The sequence below is a fragment of the Lycium barbarum genome, chromosome 3 (assembly GCF_019175385.1).
Source record: "Lycium barbarum isolate Lr01 chromosome 3, ASM1917538v2, whole genome shotgun sequence".
Classification (NCBI taxonomy): Eukaryota; Viridiplantae; Streptophyta; class Magnoliopsida; order Solanales; family Solanaceae; genus Lycium; species Lycium barbarum.
In genome coordinates, this window is record NC_083339.1 from 116443783 (window position 1) to 116466429 (window position 22647).

Sequence of the window (22647 nt, forward strand, 5' to 3'; positions counted from 1 at the left end):
CTTAGAATTTCATTCACATTTTTTGTCTATAAAGTTCATATTAGGTTTCTGAAAAATTAATACAACTACAACAACATTGTAACAACTTTTATACAATATTCAGGGCTTAAATTTTTCGCTCACAATTTTGTGTATGAAAATTATATTAAAAATTTCACTCACACATACACATTTCACACATTTTTCATACAACTTTCATACACAAAAATTTGAGGTAATTTTTTAAGCCTTTGAACAAAAATAATAATAATAATAATAATAAATTTAAAATTAAATTTAAAAAAATATAAAAAAAGTTTAAAATATTTTATTTTAAAAAAAATATTTTCTGAAAAAAATAAAAAAAACGAAAAATATAGGAAAATCCGTCATGTTTCATAAAATATCATTATATTTTATAAATAAGAAAAACTATCTATATATTTTATAATAAAGAGCCTTAATTAATTACCCTATGTCATTTTCCCTTTTGTTATTGGTAAACCGAATTGGCACAACTTGCTATTTGTCGGTTCCTTTTTTTCGACTACAATGCCGTGCCTCCGCGTTCTTTCTTTTTCTCCCTCTAGAAAAAATAGTTTATGGTCTATTCTGTTGGACACAAAAAGACATTTTCATATGACTACTTGCTATTCGTTATTTAGTATTTATTAAATTAAAGTCAAATTTGTCTTGCGTAAAAAAAATATTCCAAAGGACGAATTGTCATGCATTTAGATTTTAATTAAAGTTAAAGGATGTTATCAATCCAAATAGAAAACAAAGAAAAGAAGGAAAAGAAAGTCCCGTGTTCACATCGCGTATAGTGAAGTAAGAAGTAAGGAAGGAATATGCTTGCATTTTTTTGCGCAGGATTGCCCTTCTTTTGGGGTGGTATTTAAATTTTGCCCCTCATATTTGTGGTCTTTAAATTATGCCCCTTATATTGTTGGTCTTTAATTTTTACCTTTCGCATTGCAACCCTGAGCGTTCACGCAGAAATCATGAGATTCTGGGTTCGAACCCCCGCTCAAGCATAAATTAAAAAAAAAAATTGCAAGGCAAGGTTTGGGTCGCGTGTATGCCGGACCCAGCATACACTTGTTAAGGAATTACCAAAGTTATGTTGGACCCAGCATACTCATGCCTTATGGGCAGACTTGGCATAAGTATGCCGGGTCCGGCATAACTTTGGTAATTCCTTAACAAGTTTATGCCGGGTCCGACATACTTATGGGCAAACTTTTAATGGGAAAACTTTTAGTTAAGCCTTAACTAAAAGTTTTTTCTTAGTTATGCCTTATGGGGCAGACTTTTAGTTAAGTCACAACTAAAAGTATGCCCCATAAGGCATAATTAAAAGTATGCTCCATAAGGCGGAATTTTTCCTTAAGGCATAACTAAAAATTTGCCTTATAAGACAAAGTCTATTTTTAAGGAAAAGTTTATGCCGAGTTTGCCGGACCGGGCATAAACTTGTGAAGGAATTATCAAAGTTATGCGGGACTCGACATACTTATGCCAAGTCTGCCCATAAGGTATAAGTATGTCGGGTCCAGCATAATTTTGATAATTCCTTAACAAGTGTATGTCAGTGGGGGCATAGCGAAATTTAAAATTTGCCTTTTTAAAAAAAAAAAAATTTGACTGAGTGAGAGTTCGAACCTGGAACCCATAAATTTTAATCGAAGGGCAAAATTTAAAGATTTCAAATATGAGGGGTAAAATTTAAAAACCACCCGAAAAGAAGGGCAATTCGCAATTGCCCATATGCTTGCCCCTGTATGGATCCTGTTTTCTTATTGGGTTTCACAATATGCCTTTTATATTCCCCAAGACATCTACTACTTGTGCTTTTCTTTTTCCCTTTTTTGTTTTTTTGGGTTCAGCCCGCTCCTGGCCCCAGACGTTTTTTATTAAGCACGTATCATTTATCACTAATATGCCTCCACGTGTCCTACCTTCCTCACGGTTTATATCAAGTCTTCTCGGCTAAGGATAGTCCCTCACTTGCCTAATCCGCTATTTGCTCATTTTTCTTGCTTTTTACATTGACTTAAATGCCCTTCCTGAACACTCATTTTAAACAGATCAAGCCCAACATCCACAAAAAAGCCCAAGGACCTTAGTGGAACTTTAAACATACAAAACTAGTCTGGTAACGTCACAAACTGTTCTTCCTAGTTAAGATGCTATAAGTACTCACTCCACCAATAACGTTCATAGATAAAAGTTGCCATCAGCCATTTTTATACATTTCTTTACTGTATTTTTGAAGAAAAAAAATATGGGATCGCGATTCGAGGTGGAGGTGAAGATCTCATCAGCTAAGGATTTGAAGAACGTGAATTGGCGTTACGGCCGTCTCAAACCTTATGCTGTTGTATGGGTTGACCCAAAAGGCAAATGCTCCACAAAAGTGGACGATGACGGTGACACGTCACCTTACTGGGATGAAAAGCTTGTGATTCCCTTATATTCCCCAATCGAAGAATCAACTGTGTACATCGACGTCGTTCACGCTAACGCACCTGAAGGTACCAAGCCTCTCATCGGCTCCGCCAAGCTTCCGTTACGTGATGTTGTCGATAGCGTCGGAATTGGAAATTCCTCGGAGCGTTCGCTTGAGTTGAAGCGACCTTCTGGTCGTCCTCAAGGGAAGGTAAAAGTGGAAGTTGTTGTTCGTGATCCGCGTTATCGTGCGCCGGATCCTTATTATGCGCCTCCTTATGGTGTACCTCCACCGGCTGGATCAAGGGATTACCCACCGCAACCTTATGGCGGAGCGTACGGGGCAGGTGTTCCTGCCCCCTATGCTGCCCCGCCAGCGGGTTATCCGTATAGCGCTGCTCCTGCTCCAGCTCCGGCTTATGGTCAACAACCAATTTACGGTGCTTCTGCTCCGGCTCCAGCTCCAGGTTATGGTCAACAACCGAGTTACGGCGCCCCCCCTGCGCCGTACGGGCAGCAGGGTAGTTACGGACAACCTGGTTACGGGTCGCAAGGAAGTTATGGGTCGCAGGGTAGTTACGGGCAGCAAGGAGGCTACGGGCAGGGAAGCTACGGGCAGAAGGCGGGGTATGGGTATGAGGAGAAGAAGAAGGGGAAGTTTGGAGGAATGGGGTTGGGAGCGGGATTGGCTGTGGGTGCGGTTGCAGGGGCACTGGGTGGACTTGCAATTGCGGAGGGTATTGATCACATTGAGGATAACATTGCTGATAAGGCGGCGGAGAAAGTTGAGGAAGATCTGGATGATGATGATTATGATGATGATGATGACTAGAAAAATACCTACCATCTTTGATTTAGTTGATTTTGATTCGCATTTTCTTGTTATATTTTCCTGAAAGAGAAAGGGTACTTTAATGTCAAAGCAAAAACTTGTAAAATTTATGCAACTGTTGTTTGATGTACTAATATGTTTTTGGAGTATCGATCACATAACGTGTAATGGATGCAAGTTGTTGCTATAATTTCTAAGTCTTTGTGTCCAAAAATTCCATTCTCCACATCTGTCTCTGAGGTTCGAAAATGCTCTGGATTCTGCGATCTCTAAGTGATTATACATGTATTAATTGGGTAATTCTGCTGAAGATGAAGGACCAAACCAAATGCATTTGTGTATTGCATCTTTCACTGTATTTGATAGTTGATACATTGAATCTTGTAGCTTTCTTCTCATGTTTTTATGTGCCCATCTTGAATGTTTCACGCTATACTGCAGTAGTACCACTCATTAATAGAGGCTGTGTTTGGTATAATACATGCAAACTTGGTTAGACCCCTCTAGTTCAGCAATGTAATAATGCTAATTCAAAGTTATGACATTCACAAAATGCCTTCAATCTAAGTTTTCTTTGAAATGATTGAGGAATCACTCTTCAAACATACCTTATAGAAATAGCTTGAGAAAAAAAAAAGATAAATAAATTAATAAAAAGTAAATTAAAAATTCAGGATAGATCAATAGCCATTGAGGGTCAGAGTCACGTTTTAATTACCAAACAATCCCCAAGCTTCACCGTATTATTTTGTAACCGTTGAGTTAGAACTCAATTTATGAACTATAACGCTAACACATGGCTAAAACGTACCATTTGTGTTGTACTTTTCATGTTTTAATAGTGATCATATAATGTAAGTTATTTATGTCCTTCAGCGGATCCGGCTCCTTGACACTTGATCTATATATAAGTTTAAAGGTTTGGAATAATAATAATTACTCTCCGTCCCAAAAAGATTGTCTTACTTTTTTTATTAGTTTGTTCTAAAAAAAATTGACTCATTTTTATATTTAGAAACATTTAACGAGATGATTTACAGTCACACAAATATCAAAGGCTTATTTTGGACCATATATTTCAAAAGACTTCCTTTATTTTTTAAACCCAATGTCAAGTCAAACTAAGACAATCTTTTTAGGACGGAGGGAGTAATATGTATGCTAACTACAGTCTACAGTAGTTACGTTAAAGGATTGGATTTTGAAACAATTTTAGTGAGAGAAAACTTATCTTAATCACGGACTACAGGTGTAGATGAGTCTTAAAATATCTAACTTTTTTCACATCCGAAACTTTTGGAAAGAGTGTTATTAACTTGTTAGGATCTTTTAAAATAACATCTAACTGTAAAAAAAGTTTATTGTTGCGAATTGGCTGTGGCATTTAAGTATTTATCACATATACTCCTAGTACAAATGTAATCCATTTGGTCCCAATAGTTTAAGCAGCAGAGCGTGCTATATATGAATCGTCGTCGTGTCATCAGCATTCACATTATGTTACGGCTGACCTTTTGACTTGCCTTTTAAGTTCCAACCACTATTTTCTACCTATAACAAAGGTTACGAGTTGGAAAGAAAGTAAATAGTAGTACTTACTTCAAATAAAATAGTTTCTCCCGGATTAAAACCAATCTGTTTGTTCATTCTTTTGTGAAATACGTAGTAAAGAATTAGTGAAATGGTTGGAGTTGAAGTTGGAATATGACATTTTTTTTTTATAGACTAAAAAAGGAAGTATGTCATATAAATTGAAACGGATAAAACTTATTGTTATACATTCCTCCATTGTAGAGGTACTAAAGCATCGTTTCCCTTCTACTTCTCTCAATTTCTACTGTATCTATTCCTAAATTTATACGAAAGAGTTTCTAGTTTATATCGAAAGACTTTGTTAAACTTTTAGGATTACGCTACTATAGGCAAGATATCCTTAAAACAGTATTCTTAAATAACATGCCTCAAGTATCACAATTCCATAAACTTCAAACATGATTAGAATATATGTGTGGTTGATATTGAAGGAGCGCTCTCTAGCTAGTTGCCTTGTAAGATTTATCAGAGAAAATGTAGGGATATTTGTTGGCAATGGCTAATCCCTTGCAGTACAAGTCCCCTAATAAGATCTTAGACGTACAGATATACATTCTCTTGTCTTCAAAGCAAAAACAAAACATAACAAATCATTTAATATACTCTTAGCATTTAATCATTATAAGAGGTGCCTCAAACGTGTACTCTGCTCTCTCTCCTTCTCCCTTTGGAAATATTGATCTATCTTTAATTTAAAGTGCTGCTTCCTCTCTCATCTTTGAAAAGTTACTTGTAAAGTCTCCTTCCTTGAGCTTTCAATTGCAGGACTAAGAAGAAGAATGAAGATAAAATTTCGTCCAGCACTGAGAAAATATTTTGCATGGAATGGTAAGCTTCTTATGTCGTTCAGTTTACTTGTTTTCTTGATTCATGAAATCCGATTTTGATTTGTTGCACATGTAGTTGTCGGGATAGTAGACGAGACAGATTTCTAAAAGAGCCATGTGAAAATAAAGCATCATTAAAATATTTTGCAAATATCGAGATTCCATAATTTAAGTATAAATATCTTATTTTAGTAAACATCTATCAAATTTTATAATTGGATAATTTCTTAACTGTGGATCTCAATGATAATAGCAAGAGAAGAACGTTTTCTGCATGTTACAAGTTGGGCCAAAACTGTCAGAATTAGGAGTTAACAGCTAATAATCCGATTATATCTACTTTCTGGTCCCCTGAGAGTATCTGTCCAAAAACACGTGTTTTACGTTACTACAATCATCATAATCTGGAATTGGATTAGGTTGGCCTTCTAGTTGTTTTTTTCTTTTTCTTGTTCAGAACTCGCTCGGTATTTCATTCTAAAATTATTTACTTCAGTAACTTTTCAGCTAATTGTAATGGAATTGATTCCTGTAGGATAGTCCAATGGTCAAGTTTGTAACAATTCGAATCGCATTAGGAGTTTATCATGCTATTTAATCTTGTTTTTTTTACACTATACAGTATTCCAATAAAGCTTACAGCAAAAAATGATCTTATTCTTTATTTTTAATTTTTTTAGCCAAATGTATAATTTGCATATATTAGGTGTGTATTCTAATTATATACGTACACTATTACAGCAGTACACTATTACAGCTAGGCGGATCATTTTTTTACCTTAATGCATCCTATTGGGATTTTCTCCTCTTCTGTTAAGTTTGTGAAAGACAAAATATATAGAATCGGAATATTAAAAAAGAGTTTGACCTTTCTATATAGATTTTGCAGCAGAATTTGTACTCTATGGCCCATAATAAATAAAGCCTTGTTCTTTATGGGCTTCATTTGAGCCCTCCGTAAATGACGGAGTAAGCTCTGTTTGTCCTTGTCAAGATGAATCCAGATCCAGGGACAAGGCCCAGATGGGTAGAAATAGATCAATTCATTCACTTGGTTTTTGTTTGATATCTCTTTTTAATTCCTTTTTTCTCATTTTTTCTTTTCTTGCAATGGTGTTTTATAAATGAAAACACACCCAAAAGAAGGGATGTTAACATTCTTAGCCTCCTAGCTAACAAAATTTCATCCACATAGCGAGAATAGATCGTAATCTTCCTCGATATACTCCATCTATAATTAGTGTATCCACTGATTATAAAATGATATACTAGCTAATATTTGTAAAATATAAAAATTGAGGTTATTTTTTGTTGAATTGTTGTGTGGTGTTCAAAGTTCATTTTTTTTGCGTGGATTTCCCTTCAAAGGAGCTGTTCTTTGATTTTTGTCCTTCACTTAAAAAAGTGACCGAAAATACCCCAAGGTTTTGGGTTCGAATTCCCGCTCAGTCAAAAAAAAAAATAAAAAATCGCAAGACAAGACTTTCGCGAAACATCTGCTTTAAGGCCTAACATTTACCCAAAATTAGGCCTATTCGGGCAAAAGTGTGCCAAAAGGCCTAACTTTTGCCCGAATAGGCCTCGAAATTTTGTCTTGCTACGTTTTTGTTTTTTTTTTTTTTTGTTTTTTTTTTTTACTGAGTCGGGGTTTGAACCCAGAACCTCAAGGTATTAGGTGAAGGACAAAAATTAAAGACCAGCAATTTGAGGGACAAAATTAAAAACCACTCCCGAATATGGATAATCGTGCAAATTGCCTAACTCAAATCTGTTTTGTACGCAGAGGCCCAAAGCGGTAAACCAGCCCACATGGAATTGGACCTCAGAGAGGAATATGCCCATGCCTTTCGAACCGAATCCTACGCTGACTTTTGGACACGGGTCCTTGCTTTAGCTGAAAAAATTTCTTCCCCTACCAAAATTGTCGGCTCCACTTCAGCGGCTCGGCTTCCCTCTTACCGCCTTTTCGTGGAGCATCTTTTGGATCCGGATCAACCCACAGTAACTCGGATTTTGGGTTTAATCCAAACCCACAAGGAAACTCACTCTTTACTATCCGAATATTTCTCGCAAACTGCTGAAACTTCTTTACTTTGCAGTCTATTACTAAAAGATGTCCAACGTACACGTTCTAGATATAAATCACTTAAATTTGCCCTAGACTCCCTCCAAAAACCACCTTATTCGCATGTGAACCCTATACCCAAGATCCTGACACGATTAACTAAATTTTGTAACTCCCTTAACCCACTTGTTTCATCTACATCCTCTCCGCTCCGGTTTAAAACTGTTCAAGCCAATTGCTCCCAGTTGCTAAAACGGCTTGAGCTTAGGCGAGACAAGACCAAGGACAAACTTCAATTCATCAACAAACTCAAACGTGGCGCAGCCGTTTTTCTTGTGGCTTTGACTGTCTCACTCACAGTGATTGTAGCGACTCATGCATTAGCCTTGCTAGTTGCGGCTCCTATGGTAATGGTAACTTCATTCCAGCTGATGTCAACTAAGAAGCTTGCTAGCTGGTCGGCTCAGCTGGATATAGCCGCAAAAGGGACGTACATACTAATTAGAGACTTGGACACTATAAGTCGGCTAGTGGGTCGGCTAAATGATGAATTAGAAGATTTGCAAGCCATAGTTCGGTTTTGGCTTGCGAGAGGTGGCGATCCGCTTCAGCTTCAGCTACAAGCCAGTGGGGAAGTGGCGCGCCAATTGAAGAAGAATTATGCAAACTTTGTAGACCAATTGGATGAATTAGAAGAACATTTGTACTTGTGTTTCATGACTATAAATAGGGCTAGAAACCTTGTTATTACAGAAATTATGAATTCGGGTCCATATTTGTTACCCAAAGAATAGCTAACTGGGATTTGAAACAAAATTTAATTTCATGTTGTTACTCATTTTTTTTTTTAAAAAAGATAGCCACTGTTGCTTGAATACTTCTTTTTTCCATTCCATAAAGAATATTATTTTTAAGGAAAGAAAACAAAAGAGACTTAATTATTTATGTCACTATTAGTGTTTGGCTTTTATTGTCAAGACAGTGGTGGATGTGGAAAATTATGACCACATCGAACTAGCAAATTTTAACATAGTGAAAAATTTCACATGGAATTAGGTTGTAAGGACTTTAGTTGGGGAGCTATGTGATTAATGTGTTTGATCACTTTATCCTATCACATAATTGAATGGCCGACATTTTTGCTGTAGATGAAATTTGGGAGTTCTTCAATTTGAAATTCAAGCATTGAAAATAATGATACATAATATTTGTGACGGCCTACCTTTTGCATGATAATGAAATGAATTTGTGGCGAAAATATTAAGACATCATGTCTCATTTTAATGGTACCAGTGCATACATTTTTAGTACGTTACATACCACCAATTTTGTTAAGATGAAAAATCTCTCTAATGTTGCTCTCACAAATCAGACCATAAAGATCGTTGATATTGATGAAGAAGAAGACAGACACAAGTCTGCTTCAACAAGTACAATGGACAAGAGTAAAAGGGAAAGTTAGTATTTTGGGCTTAATTCATATTTGGGCCTCATTAAACCAGACTTGGGCCTAATTCGATCTTGAGGCTCTTTTGTGACTTGGGCCTCAGTCTTTCTTTCCCTCATAAGTATTGGATAATACTTATACAAGAGCTGATATACAGATGGCACATGTATAGAGCATAGTATAGGATCTTTCTTAGAGTATTCTAGAATGTGTACAGGTGTATGTACGAATGTATAGGATTCCTGAATTTATTTTTGTACAGCTAAGAGTTTGTTAGGAGTATTAGTTTATTACAAAATAGTCCTTTATAACTTGATACAATGAATATACACAGAAATTCTCATAAATCTCTCAATTTCTACATGGTATCAGAGCAACAACAAAATCTCTGAATCATCTTATCATTTTTTCATTTCATCATCTTCATTTTAAGCTTTAACCATGTCTGGAAACACATAAAACACCTCAGCTTCTGAAACAGTGCCAGTGACGAGCACTCAGTCTGGAAATAGACCTTTACTTGATTCTAGCAACCCCCTTTTCCTTAATTCTTCAGATGCACCAGGGATGAACTTGATGAACAACATCTTCAATGGAAAAGGATACCAAGGTTGGAGGAGATCTGTGCTCATTGCATTATCTGCAAAGAACAAACTAGAGTTCATTAATGGAACTTTGAAACAGCCAAACATTGATGATCAAGAATATCAAGCATGGAATAGGTGCAATGATATGGTCACCTCTTGGTTGCTAAATTCTCTATCAAAAGATATCGCAGATTCAGTGATTTACTCAAGAACTGCAAAGGAACTATGGACAGATCTGGAACAGAGGTTTGGACAGTCTAATGGAGCCAAGCTATACCATCTGCAAAAACAAATCAGTGGATTAGCACAAGGATCCACTGATATAGCAGGTTATTTTACTAGATTGAAAAGGCTTTGGGATGAACTTGATTCCCTCAACTCACATGTAAACTACATGTGTGTGTGTGCACTTGTGAAGGAAAGCAGAAAATAGCTAAGTCATTGGAGGACCAAAGACTCATGCAGTTCCTCATGGGTTTAAATGATGTCTACTCTCAAGCTCGAGGAAACATTCTCATGCTCAACCCTTTACCAGGAATCAATCAAGCTTATTCTTTTCTCCTTCAAGATGAGAATCAAAGAGAGGTGTATGTTAACCCACAGTATTCCCCTAATTCTTCATCCTTCATGGCAGGAAACTATAATGCTAGCTCTCAGAAGTTCACAAAACAAACTCAAAGGTTTGGAAACAAAAACACACAAAGGTTTAAATCTGGTAATCAAATGCAAGGACAGAGGTTTGGAAATAGAAATCAAAGGAATCCAAATCAGTCACAAAAAACAGGAATAGGTTTCAAGCCTAAAAAGGCAAAGTTTAATCCTAATGTCAGTTGCACTTATTGCTTCAAAATAGGGCATGTAGTTGATGACTGTCATAGACTACATGGGTTTCTAGACGATTTTGAATTTACCAATCAAAAGGAGTATAACAGTGGAGTCAAAGGTAATGCAGCAATGGCAGGTGAAGAACATGAAAGCATTGACATAGGATATAATGATGCTGAGATAAACAGCATTACTCAGCAGCTAAGCAAGGAACAAATTTCACAAATAGTTCAAATCATAAAGCAGAACCATACAGGACCATCAAAAACCTCAAACTCAGAAATCAATGCTAATGCCATAGCTGGTACTATGATAAAGTATTCTGGTTCTTGTCTTGCTGTTTTCAACACTAATGCATGGATAATAGATTCTGGTGCATCTGAGCACATGTGTTTTGATCAAAATTCTTTTCAAAAATTAATTCCTCTCCCTAATCCTGTGCACATCAATCTTCCTAATTCTCATAGAGTCATTGTTACTCATATAGGTAGTGTTAAGATACTGCCTACTCTCACATTGAAAAATGTGCTTCTTGTTCCTTCATTTAGGTATAATCTTCTATCTGTGCAGAAGTTATGTGTTCAGATTCATTGTACTCTATTTTTTTAACTCAAAAGAGTGTATGTTGCAGGACCATATGAGGAGGGTACAAGTTTTTGGTGAATCAAGGGATGGACTCTACCTACTCAAGCCTAGTAATCTTAAGTCTAAGCATAAATGTCAAAGCAATCTATCAGTTATTCCAACTAGTAGTGATTTCAATTCTGTTTCTGTTCTTTTTTCAGCAAGCACTATTTCAGATGTAGCTCTTTGGCATGTAAGGTTGGGGCACTTGCCTTTTCAAGCAATGAAACATCTTCATTTAGTCAATTTTCCTCCCAATTTTAACTGTTCTTGTGATATTTGTCCACTTGCAAGGCAAACTAGATCCCCTTTCCCTTTAAGTCATATCAAAACTAAAAGGATTTTTGAATTAATTCATGTGGACACATGGGGGCCATATAAATTTTCAACACATGATGGTTACAGATATTTTTTAATAGTGGTTGATGATTTTAGTAGAGCCACATGGACTTTCTTACTAACTGTCAAGAGTAATGCATTTCCTGTTTTAAAAGATTTCTTTGCTATGGTAGAGAGACAATTCAATGTGAAAGTTAAAAGAATGAGATCAGACAATGCCCTAGAGTTAGGGAAGGGGATACATGAAGCTCATTTTCTGAAAACTCAAGGAATTATCCATGAAACATCATGTGTTGGAACACCTCAACAAAATGGGATTGTTGAAAGAAAACATAGGCATTTGTTGGAAATTGCTAAGGCCCTTTTATTTCAATCCAAATTACCCACATCTTTTTGGGGAGAGTGTGTGTTAACTGCTACACATCCGATCAATAGAATACCCTCTAGGGTTCTCAAAGGAAAGTGCCCTTTTCAAATCATACATGGCAGACTGCCTAACTACAAATTTTTAAAAAGTTTTGGTTCATTATGCTATGCATCAGTTCTTCCACAGCATAGGAGTAAGTTTGAACCTAGAGCCAAACCTTGTGTCTTTATAGATTATCCACAAGGTCAAAAAGGTTATAAACTACTTGAATTAGCAACCAAAAAGATTATAGTTTCTAGAGATGTTCAATTCCATGAAACTGTTTTCCCCTATTCTCAAATCTCACCTGGTACAGAACAGATTTTTCCTATTCCTGATATCAACAACTCCTTTCCTGAACAATCTCCTCCCAGTATGCCACCTACTTGTACTCCTCACCACTATTCCACTTCTGATTCTAATCCTTCTCTTCCACTTGATCACTCTCCTTCACCTTCCTCTGTATCAACATCTGATACACTATCTCCTGCACATTCTCCTTCACCCACACCACCTCCCCCCATTCCCACTAGAAAATCAGAAAGGGCAAAACACAGACCTGCCTACTTAGATGACTTCTATTGCAACAACATCTACCTATCAGAAGTCACTAACACATGTTTTTCTCAACCCTTGCAATCCCCTACTTTTTCTTTTAGTGCTTTATCTATGCAGAATCAACAACTGATGGGATCTCTTAGTACCATTACTGAGCCTAAAATTTATTTTCAAGCTAGTTTGCACCCTGGGTGGAGAGATGCAATGGATCAAGAAATTAAGGCTCTCAAAGCCAATCACACTTGGGAAGAAGTCCCTTTACCAGCTGGAATGAAAGCTTTGCCTTGTAAATGGGTATACAAAGTTAAGCAACTCTCAAATGGATCACTTGAAAGATTAAAGGCACAACTTGTTATTAGGGGTGATATTCAGAGAGAACGCATTGATTATAATGAAACCTTTTCTCCAGTAGTGAAAATGACTACTATCAGGTGTCTTTTGGCAATTACAGTAAAAAGAGGTTGGTCAATCACTCAACTAGATGTCAATAATGCATTTTTGCATGGGGATTTACAGGAGGAGGTTTACATGAAGTTTCCCCCAGGTTTGACCCCTCCTAATCCCAATTATGTGTGCAAATTGCAAAAATCACTTTATGGTTTAAAACAAGCATCAAGGGCATGGTATGCTAAACTTGCTGGTGCTCTACAGTTCAAGGGTTACACAGCTTCATTGAATGACTTACTCATTATTTTTCAAGAGATTAGGGGATTCTATTTCTATTGTTGCAGTGTATGTTGATGACATACTCCTCACAGGGAATAATCCCTCAGAATTCACTGCTCTTAAATCCTTCTTGCATTCAGAATTTTACATTAAAGACCTGGGTGAACTACACTATTTTCTAGGGATGGAAGTACTCAGGGAAAAACAAGGGATTATTCTAAATCAGAGGAAATTTACCTTAGAACTCTTGGACGAATTTGATTGTTCAAATGTGGCACCTGTTTCTTCTCCCATCATTCCTTCTACAAAATTTTCCAATTCCAACCAAACCAGTCCACTCCTTACTGATCCTACCATTTATCGAAGACTCATTAGAAAGCTTAATTACCTCACCCACACTCGCCCAGATCTTTCCTATGCGGTTCTTTGTTTGAGTCAGTACATGCAATCCCCTCGTATGGATCATTTGGATGTTGGTCTAAGAGTTCTTAGATATTTGGGGGCAAACCCTAATCAAGGTATACTTTGGAATGTTGATCCTTCACTTTCACTCATATCTTTCTGCGATGCCGATTGGGCTTCTTGCAAGGATACTAGACGATCTATCAGTGGATTTTTTATCAGTCTTGGTGGTTCTCCCGTCTCTTGGAAGTCCAAGAAACAATCATCCATTTCTTTATCCTCGGCTGAATCGGAATACAGGTCGATGCGTCGAGTTACTGCTAAACTCACTTGGCTCACTCTACTTCTTGAAGATCTTTCTCTCAAACCAACTTTGTCGGTACTTGTATTTTCCGACAGCAAAGCAGCGATCTATATTGCTCGCAATCCGGTTTTCCACGAAAGAACCAAGCACGTGAAACTGGATTGCCATTTTGTGCGACAGCAATTTCTCGCCGGCCTGATTTCTCTCTCCTTCGTTCCATCCACTGCTCAACTTGCCGATCTCTTTACAAAACCGCTGCTTGGTCCTTCGCACCATTTACTTCTCTCCAAGTTGGGTGTTAGTTCCCTCCCCTCCAACTTGAGGGGGGGGGGGGGGGGGTGTTAAGATGAAGAATCTCTCTAATGTTGCTCTCACAAATCAAACCATAAAGATCGTTGATATTGATGAAGAAGAAGACAGACACAAGTCTGCTTCAATAAGTACAATGGACAAGAGTAAAAGGGAAAGTTAGTATTTTGGGCTTAATTCATATTTGGGCCTCATTAAACCAGACTTGGGCCTAATCCGATCTTGAGGCTCTTTTGTGACTTGGGCCTCAGTCTTTCTTTCCCTCATAAGTATTGGATAATACTTATACAAGAGCTGATATACAGATGGCACATGTATAGAGCATAGTATAGGATCTTTCTTAGAGTATTCCAGAATGTGTACAGGTGTATGTACGGATGTATAGAATTCCTGAATTTATTTTTGTACAGCTAAGAGTTTGTTAGGAGTATTAGTTTATTGCAAAATAGTCCTTTATAACTAGTATAAGAATCTGTATTTGATACAATGAATATACACAGAAATTCTCATAAATCTCTCAATTTCCACAAATTTCTGGTTGACGGGTGGTATACATATGGTGGTACCATCTAATAAAAGCCTCCACATGACACCATAAAGGCATAATCCATAAATATTCCATTACTTTTTTTTTCAAAATAAAATTTTGAACTGTATGGTTGGGGCTTGGGGAGTGAGTAAATCGGTAAGAAACCCAAAATGTGAGGGTTTTACTATTATCGTTGGGTAGCTAAAGTGTAGTGAATTCATGCATTCAATTGGTGACATAGCGTTCAAAAATGGGTACGAATTCTGAAGATCGGTTCAAGTTCTAATATAAGAAGAAAAAAACTAAATGACTTAATTATTTTTATCTATCTAAGCTTTGGTGGCATTTACTCAATAAGTACTTTGTGTAGTGGAAAGTAGCACCAGATATTCGATAAAATAGATCAAGTATGGAGCTGTTCATGACCCGTCACTACTAAAAAATTACTATTTTCTTACTGAAATTTTTCACTGAAAAATGTTCAGTGGCTATATATTCCCTCTGAATGTCGGCGGGAAAAACCTAAATAGCAGTGTTTTCACATGGAAAAATTAGAAAGTTTCTCAGCGTTTCAGTGCAAACCTTTTCCCACCATGAGTTTTCCCAGTAAGCTGGTTCGGTGGGAATAAGGTGAAAATCATGTTTTATAACACAAATATGCTACTAAATATCGGTGGAATCCGAAAAATCTTTGTTTCTAGTAGTGTGCGTACACTATTATTTTTAAAAAGTGCAGTGTATTGATAGAGTTCTCTTATTAGACCTCCGTACACTAAGTGTAGCCATTGACTATAGAGAGATTGATCACATTAAAACGCCAAAATGGACAGGTTTGAAGGCCTTTCAAGTTTCAATATCATCATTTATGTGTATAATAATACAGTTGAATGTTAATAAAACCAACGGGAAAAATATAAATATGTACAGCTGCTTGATCTTGTACAATATTGATTAAGGACGGCCAGTTGCCCCAACTTCCCGCCAGTTTTAGTGATTGAACCATTTCCAAATGATCAATTAGAAAGGATTTCAGCTATATGTATTACATTATAAAGAGTTTTAACATTATAGTTTAACCTATGACAGCTGGTCAGTTACCATTATTTTTCAAGTTACTAATTAATGCTTATCAAAAATTATATACATATGAACCTCTATAAAATGTAAATTTGAAATCTTAACTGTAAGATAGTTACAACTTACTCCCTCCGTTCACTTTTACTTGTCCAGTATTCCAAAAATAAATTTTCACTTTTACTTGTCACTTTAAGCATATCAAGATAAGACAATTTATTTTTTCCTGTTTTACCCATAGCATTAATTACTCACTTCAAATCATTTTTCAAATCCAATAAAAATATGCACCAATTAATATGGGTACATTGGTAAATTATGCACTTCATTTATTATTTCTTAAACAACGTGAAAAGTCCAAAGTGGACAAGTAAAAGTGAACGGATGGAGTACAAGTTACAATAGGTAAGTAAAGGTAACCTGAAACGATGATAATTCATCGGTTTGAAGGAATGGATCTAATAATAATTAGGTATTGGAAAACATGGCATGGCTTTGCACATTATTAGTTTCCTTACTGAAAGTCTCATGTAACATAACATGGGATTTTGGCCACTGCTGTCCTCTTTAATTCAATACTAAGATATGTTACTCGACACATAAAATGGTTTATCCCTTGACGAGAAAACCAATGCCCTATGTTAGGTTGTTGTTAGTGTTAATAATCCATATTTGACTTGAACAGTAGTAGCAAAACAAACAAAAAACAAAAGTAAATAAAAGGAAAGAGAAATAATTTACTTCAACTGCCATCCAAAAGAGCAGCTAAGGATAGTAATAAATGGCGTCCAACTACACTCATGCAATTCATAAATGCATCCCAACCGCTTCCAATATAACACTCTTATTACTATCACTACACTTCTTCTACTATAAGTAAATCATCCATCTTGGCTCATTTTCCAAAACAAATAAAGCCATTGTAAAGAAAATAGCTATGGCAGGTGAATTAGCAAAGGAGGAGCCCCCCGTTACAAATGTGAAAGTCCTGAATAAAACCAACGTGAAACCCCAAAAACCACTAGGAAAAAAAGAGTGTCAATTGGTAACGTTTGATTTACCTTACTTAGCTTTTTATTATAACCAAAAATTGATGATCTATAAAGGGGCTGAGAACTTTGAGGAAACGGTGGAAAAATTGAAAGATGGGCTGGCCTTAGTGTTGGAAGATTTTTACCAACTTGCTGGGAAATTGGGAAAAGATGAAGAGGGAGTTTTTAAGGTGGAATATGAGGATGACATGGATGGAGTGGAGGTGATTGTGGCTGTTACTGAAGGGATTGAAGTTGCAGATCTTACTGATGAAGAAGGCACCACCAAATTCCAGGATTTAATTCCCTATAACAAAATCGTGAATTTGGAAGGGCTTCACAGGCCTCTCCTGGCTGTGCAGGTAAAAAATATTTACACAATCAAATCACAAATAACTTAGTAAAAGTATAATTAATTTGTTATCACATGATAAAAGTTATTACGCGTATATAACTTTATTAATCGTAATTTAGTGCTATGTTAGCCTTGCACCACTTCATTACGAGTATTTTTTTTGTTTTGTGAATGAGTTTCAGCTAGTGACATCTACGTACATTTAATGAACTTTAGTGCTTTGGCGGTGGCACAGAAATTACTAATGTTGGTGCATGTATGGAGCATCGAGTATTCTTCTGAACAAGTTGTTACTTTTAGTAAAGATCCGAAAGTTTTACTCCCTCCGCCTTAAATAATCTGACATAATTTTTAAAAAATAGTTATCTTAAATTATTTGTCATTTTAGAAGGTCAAGACAAAATTAATTTTACGTTTTTATTTTATCCTTAATAGTGACTTTACGTTTTTATTTTATCCTTAATAGTGACTGTTCCTGAAAACTACAACCACTTCAATTATGGGGAGATGATACATAAATGGAGTACACATTCAATGAAGAGAGATTATATTTTAAGATATAAAAAGAGGTAAAATAGTCAGAAATTCCTCCTAATTAATGTTTCTTAAGAGGCGTGCAAAAGAGAATCAACATAGATAATTTGAGGCGGAAGAAGTACTGACAAAGGAAATGATAGTACTACTTCATCCGTTTCAAATTATTTATCGTTTGAGAAGTTCAAGGCACAATTGATTACTTTTTTCCCATTTTTCCTTTGTAGTAATTTTGTCATTAATGGAGATCAAACATAAATAGAGTAAATATTTAATGGAGAGAGATTATAACTTAGACATAAATAAGAGTAAAGTTAGTCAAATGCCCCTACTAAGTACTCCTCCAGATCAAAGAGAGTGTCCACTTAGTCTTTTTTTTTTTTTTGTCAAAAAGAGTGCATACTTATCAAATCAAGAAAGAACTAACCTTATTTTTTCAGGTTTGCCCCTATTAAGTGTTATGTGCTCAAATCTCAATACCTACTTAATTAGGGGCAGTTTAGTCAAATTACCTTTTTTTTTCTAAGAGTTAGTATTTTCTTAAGGGATGCGCAAATGACTAAGTGGACTCTCTTTTTTATCCGGAGGGAGTAATACTTTTCTTAAGGGGCTTATAAAACACGAAAAATGACAAATAATTTGAGACGGAGGAGTATGTCCGAATCCCTTTGCAAGTTCCAAGTTCTTAAGCCACTCGAAAAAGATCGTTTCATTAATATGATGAAATAAGCTATGTCGAAAAGAGATCGCTTCCTCAATATGATGAAGTAAGTTATGTGCATGGATATATAGTTGCATGATTTTGCTTTCTCCGTAATTAGTATAAAACATACTTAACACGTCGTCAAGACACAATCAATATCATAACTCACGAAGGTCTCTATGTGGAAAAGTATAACATTTAACTTATGCTAGTAGAATTTAGCCTGCTATAGAAGGGAACTTATCTTATTTTTCTAGGTTACCAATTTCATTACTTATGATAGTTACCTTTTGTTATTTTTTAAATAGTCTAATAGTTGTAAAAAGTTATTTCTAGTATATCCAAAATTCCGGACACAGAGAAAACCAATTAATGAGTAAAGTAGAAAAGCCCCCAAATGCTTGTCCTCGTAGTTTAGGATGGAAATGTTTATATGACTTACCATTTTGGATTCAGCATTTTTATCGTCTATGCCATCTTAACAGGATAAGATAAATAGGTTTTGTCCACTGATTTTAGTAATCTAACGCTTATCCTTTTATGAAAATTACCAATTTAGAGTATATGCTTCTTACAGCAAACTTAAATTGATCTGATTGATGAATATTTTATCTTTTTTTGTACATTAAATTTCAACTGAATAAAATGCAGACAAGTACTCGTAATTAATTGGTTGGACCCATCGATCACTTATTTTGTGGTCTCTCATTATTTTGGCCAACTACTTACAGCTCACTAAGCTCAAGGACGGGCTCACCATGGGAGTAGCACTTAATCATGCTGTGCTGGACGGTACTTCCACGTGGCACTTCATGACCTCCTGGGCCCAGATTTGCAGTGGGGCCACCTCAATTTCGGTCCCACCTTTCCTTGACCGAACCAAGGCTCGTAACACCCGTGTCAAGCTCAACCTCTCTAAGCCATCCGACGCACCCGAGCATGCCAACTCAGCAACCAATGGTGATGACCCACCTCTCCGCGAAAGACTCTTCAAATTCTCCGAGTCAGCAATTGACCAAATCAAGTCGAAGGTCAACGCTAACCCGCCAGAGGGATCAGGATCATGTGCTACCACATTCTCCACATTCCAATCACTCTCTGCACACGTGTGGCTAGCCATCACACGTGCGCGAGAGCTCAAACCTGAGGACTACACCGTCTACACGGTCTTCGCTGACTGCAGGAAAAGAGTTGACCCTCCAGTGCCTGAAAGTTACTTCGGAAACCTAATTCAGGCTATTTTCACTGTGACCGCGGCTGGACTGTTGCTGGCACACCCCATTGAGTTTGCTGCTGGGATGATACAGCAAGCGATCGTGAAGCATGACGCGAATGCAATTAATGAGCGCAACAAGGAGTGGGAGAGTAACCCGAAGATATTTCAGTATAAAGATGCTGGAGTGAATTGTGTGGCTGTTGGAAGTTCGCCTAGGTTTAAGGTGTATGATGTGGATTTTGGATGGGGAAAGCCGGAGAGTGTGAGGAGTGGATCAAATAATAGGTTCGATGGGATGGTGTATTTGTATCCCCAGAAAAATGGAGGGAGAGGCATTGATGTGGAGATTAGTTTGGAAGCAAATGCTATGGATAGGTTGGAGAAGGATAAAGAGTTCCTCATGGAAGCTTAATTAAGCTGCTTGGATTAATTTGAAGTAGAACTTTATCTTCGCTTTAAGTGATTCTTTATGCATGTTTCTAGGGGGTTGCATTTTTCTTTGTATTGTTTTCTGCTTTTGTATGTTTCTTTTTCTGGTATGTTATGCAGAGACGCACCTGAGTATAAAGGTTTCTTAGTGCTTAATGTCTGATGATTTTGCTTTCTACGACAAGCATACAAATAGTTAGATTAACAGAAGTATCTACATAAAATAGTATATTTTTCTGCTTTTAGCTATTTGTATTTACAAAAAATGTTGAATATTCACTACTAAAAAAATTGGATTTTCCGACCTAAAAAAAGGGCAATTTCCGACCTCATGAAGTCGGTTTTGGGCAAAAATCGACCTCAGAATTAGGTCGGAAAAGAGTGGGTCAGAAATATTACCGACCTCATGAGGTCGCAAAAAACCGACCTCATGAGGTCGGTAATATTTTTTTAGTCGGCTATTAATTATATAAAGTACCGACCTCGTGAGGTCAGTAAATTATATTAATAATATAATGATATTAGTTTACCGACCTCCTGAGCTCGGTAAGTTATATATATATATATATATATATATATATATATATATATATTGTTTTAGATTTCTGTTGTCCTGAGATCGGTATTTCTCAATTTCTGCAAAATATTTGTCGAAACCCGGCCTCATGAGGTCGGTAATTTGCAATTTGTGGGAAAATTTTGTAGAAAACCGACCTCAATTTGCCATATGTTGGATAATTTTGCAGAAAACCGACCTCATGAGGTCGGTAATTTGCAATTCCCTGGAAAATTTTGCAGAAAACCGACCTCGTGAGGTCGGTAATTTGCAATTCCCTGGAAAATTTTGCATAATTCGCAATTTCTGGGAAATTTTCTAGAAAACCGACCTTATGAGGTCGGTAATTAGTAGTTTCTGGGTAAATTTTGCCCATAACCGACCTCATGAGGTCGGTATTCTGCAAAAAAAATTGTAGCACCTATCAAGATGAAAATAATTTTACTTTCGACTAAAACCAGCTCAAATAGCTGCCAACAATACACCAAACTACTATAAATACATAAAACAATAAGCTACTATTACAACACATATATTACAACCACCAAAACATCAAATTCAATTCGAAACTACTTCAAAGTTGAATAAAAACGTCAATCAAACATTCACAAGAGACATTAATTAAGCTACTTCAACCTTCGAAAACATCAAAACAACATTAAACTACTTCAACATTTGTAAACATTCACAAAACATTAAAGTAGTCTACACTAAGTTAGTCTACAACATTAGACTACTTCACCCCTCGCAAATCCACAAATCCACCACAACATTAACATTCAAACATGCCTTTGTGTGTTTGACACGTGAGTCCCATCATCATCCGCACCACTAGATTGAGTATGGGGGTTACGAGCATCATCAGGACACGAGGGAATCCCCCTCGAAGCAAGTAATGCGTCTAATTGGGCCCTCATACCGTCAAACTGCACGTCCCTCCGCGTCTCCCTTTCCTCTGAGGCCTGTAGCTAGCTAGATAGCTCAGCAATCTTTTGCTCCATGGCTATAGCACTCACTCTATCGAACGACTCGGTATTGGAAGAATGTAGGCCTTCTAGGGGCGACCGGTATTGACGAAATGCACGATGTGGAATTCCGTAAGTTGTGCCAAACCTAGTGGGACCACCAACACTCTCAAGCCACCTTTCCTCCATTTGTTCTTCTGTCAGCTGTGTGTTGGGTGGCTGAGTACGAAGAAACTCCGCCTTTGAATGTTGATATTGATTCTGAAATAAAAAGGTAACATTAGCAACCATCTTAAATCTCGAATTCAATAGAAAAAACTATCAAAGATTTAGTAAACAACCAAAATAAAACATGGTTCAAATCAATACTACTAACAATTCAACTAAAACATGATTGAGATCAATACTACTAAAAGGAAAACAAATCAATAATGCTAACAATATCTAACTTTCCTTCAATATCAACTTGCATTCGGTGAAAGCCAACCTTTGTGCTTCGTCTTGCATTTGGAAATCTACATTAGACTCCATATTATCACCGAAATTCATCTTTGCACCCCAGGTCCATATTAACTTTGGACTTTAAGTAATTTAAAAACTAAATGAAACAGCTAAAAATGAAGAAACTCTCTGTTGTGTTATGGACTTAATACAAACCTGCAAGTCTAGAACTTAAAGTACAAAATCAGTAGCAGGTTGAAGTACTTTTCAGCAAGAAAAATGCACTTCTCATTACCTGCAAGTGTAGAACTCAAAAGTACATAAATTTCTACGGGGTGAAAGTATAGCTTATCACCTAAAAAAACATATTCTTCAAATCGTTATACTTGCTGCACATCAAAAGCTACATGTTTGAAGCCACAAAGTTATTTCAATAAGCAACTCAGTTGACATCTTCTCTATTATAAGTTGGTTCCATTGAGATGAAAGAGGGCAGTGAGAGATAAGAGGTACATGAACAATCTTGCATGAATTGCAATCATTTATACCAGTTCCTTTGAACTCAGTTTCTTCCATTTAGGTGTGTTGATCCAAAAAGCA

The 22647-nt window shown here is 36.5% G+C and overlaps 3 protein-coding genes across 3 annotated transcripts; all 3 read left to right on the forward strand.

Annotated features, from left to right (window-relative positions):
• Window positions 1–2018: 2018 nt before the first annotated feature.
• LOC132631947 (protein SRC2 homolog) lies at window positions 2019–3452 on the forward strand. Its single transcript, XM_060347704.1, has one exon. The coding sequence runs from the start codon at window positions 2267–2269 to the stop codon at window positions 3260–3262; it is 996 nt and encodes a 331-aa protein (XP_060203687.1). The 5' UTR covers window positions 2019–2266; the 3' UTR covers window positions 3263–3452.
• A 1671-nt stretch (window positions 3453–5123) lies between these two features.
• LOC132634039 (UPF0496 protein At3g49070) lies at window positions 5124–8615 on the forward strand. Its single transcript, XM_060350357.1, has 2 exons — window positions 5124–5683; window positions 7466–8615. The coding sequence occupies exons 1-2, from the start codon at window positions 5635–5637 to the stop codon at window positions 8539–8541; spliced, it is 1125 nt and encodes a 374-aa protein (XP_060206340.1). The 5' UTR covers window positions 5124–5634; the 3' UTR covers window positions 8542–8615.
• An 8084-nt stretch (window positions 8616–16699) lies between these two features.
• Window positions 16700–20241, forward strand: LOC132631948 (BAHD acyltransferase DCR). The gene is made up of 2 exons (XM_060347705.1): window positions 16700–17210; window positions 19172–20241. The coding sequence occupies exons 1-2, from the start codon at window positions 16755–16757 to the stop codon at window positions 20066–20068; spliced, it is 1353 nt and encodes a 450-aa protein (XP_060203688.1). The 5' UTR covers window positions 16700–16754; the 3' UTR covers window positions 20069–20241.
• Window positions 20242–22647: the final 2406 nt, after the last annotated feature.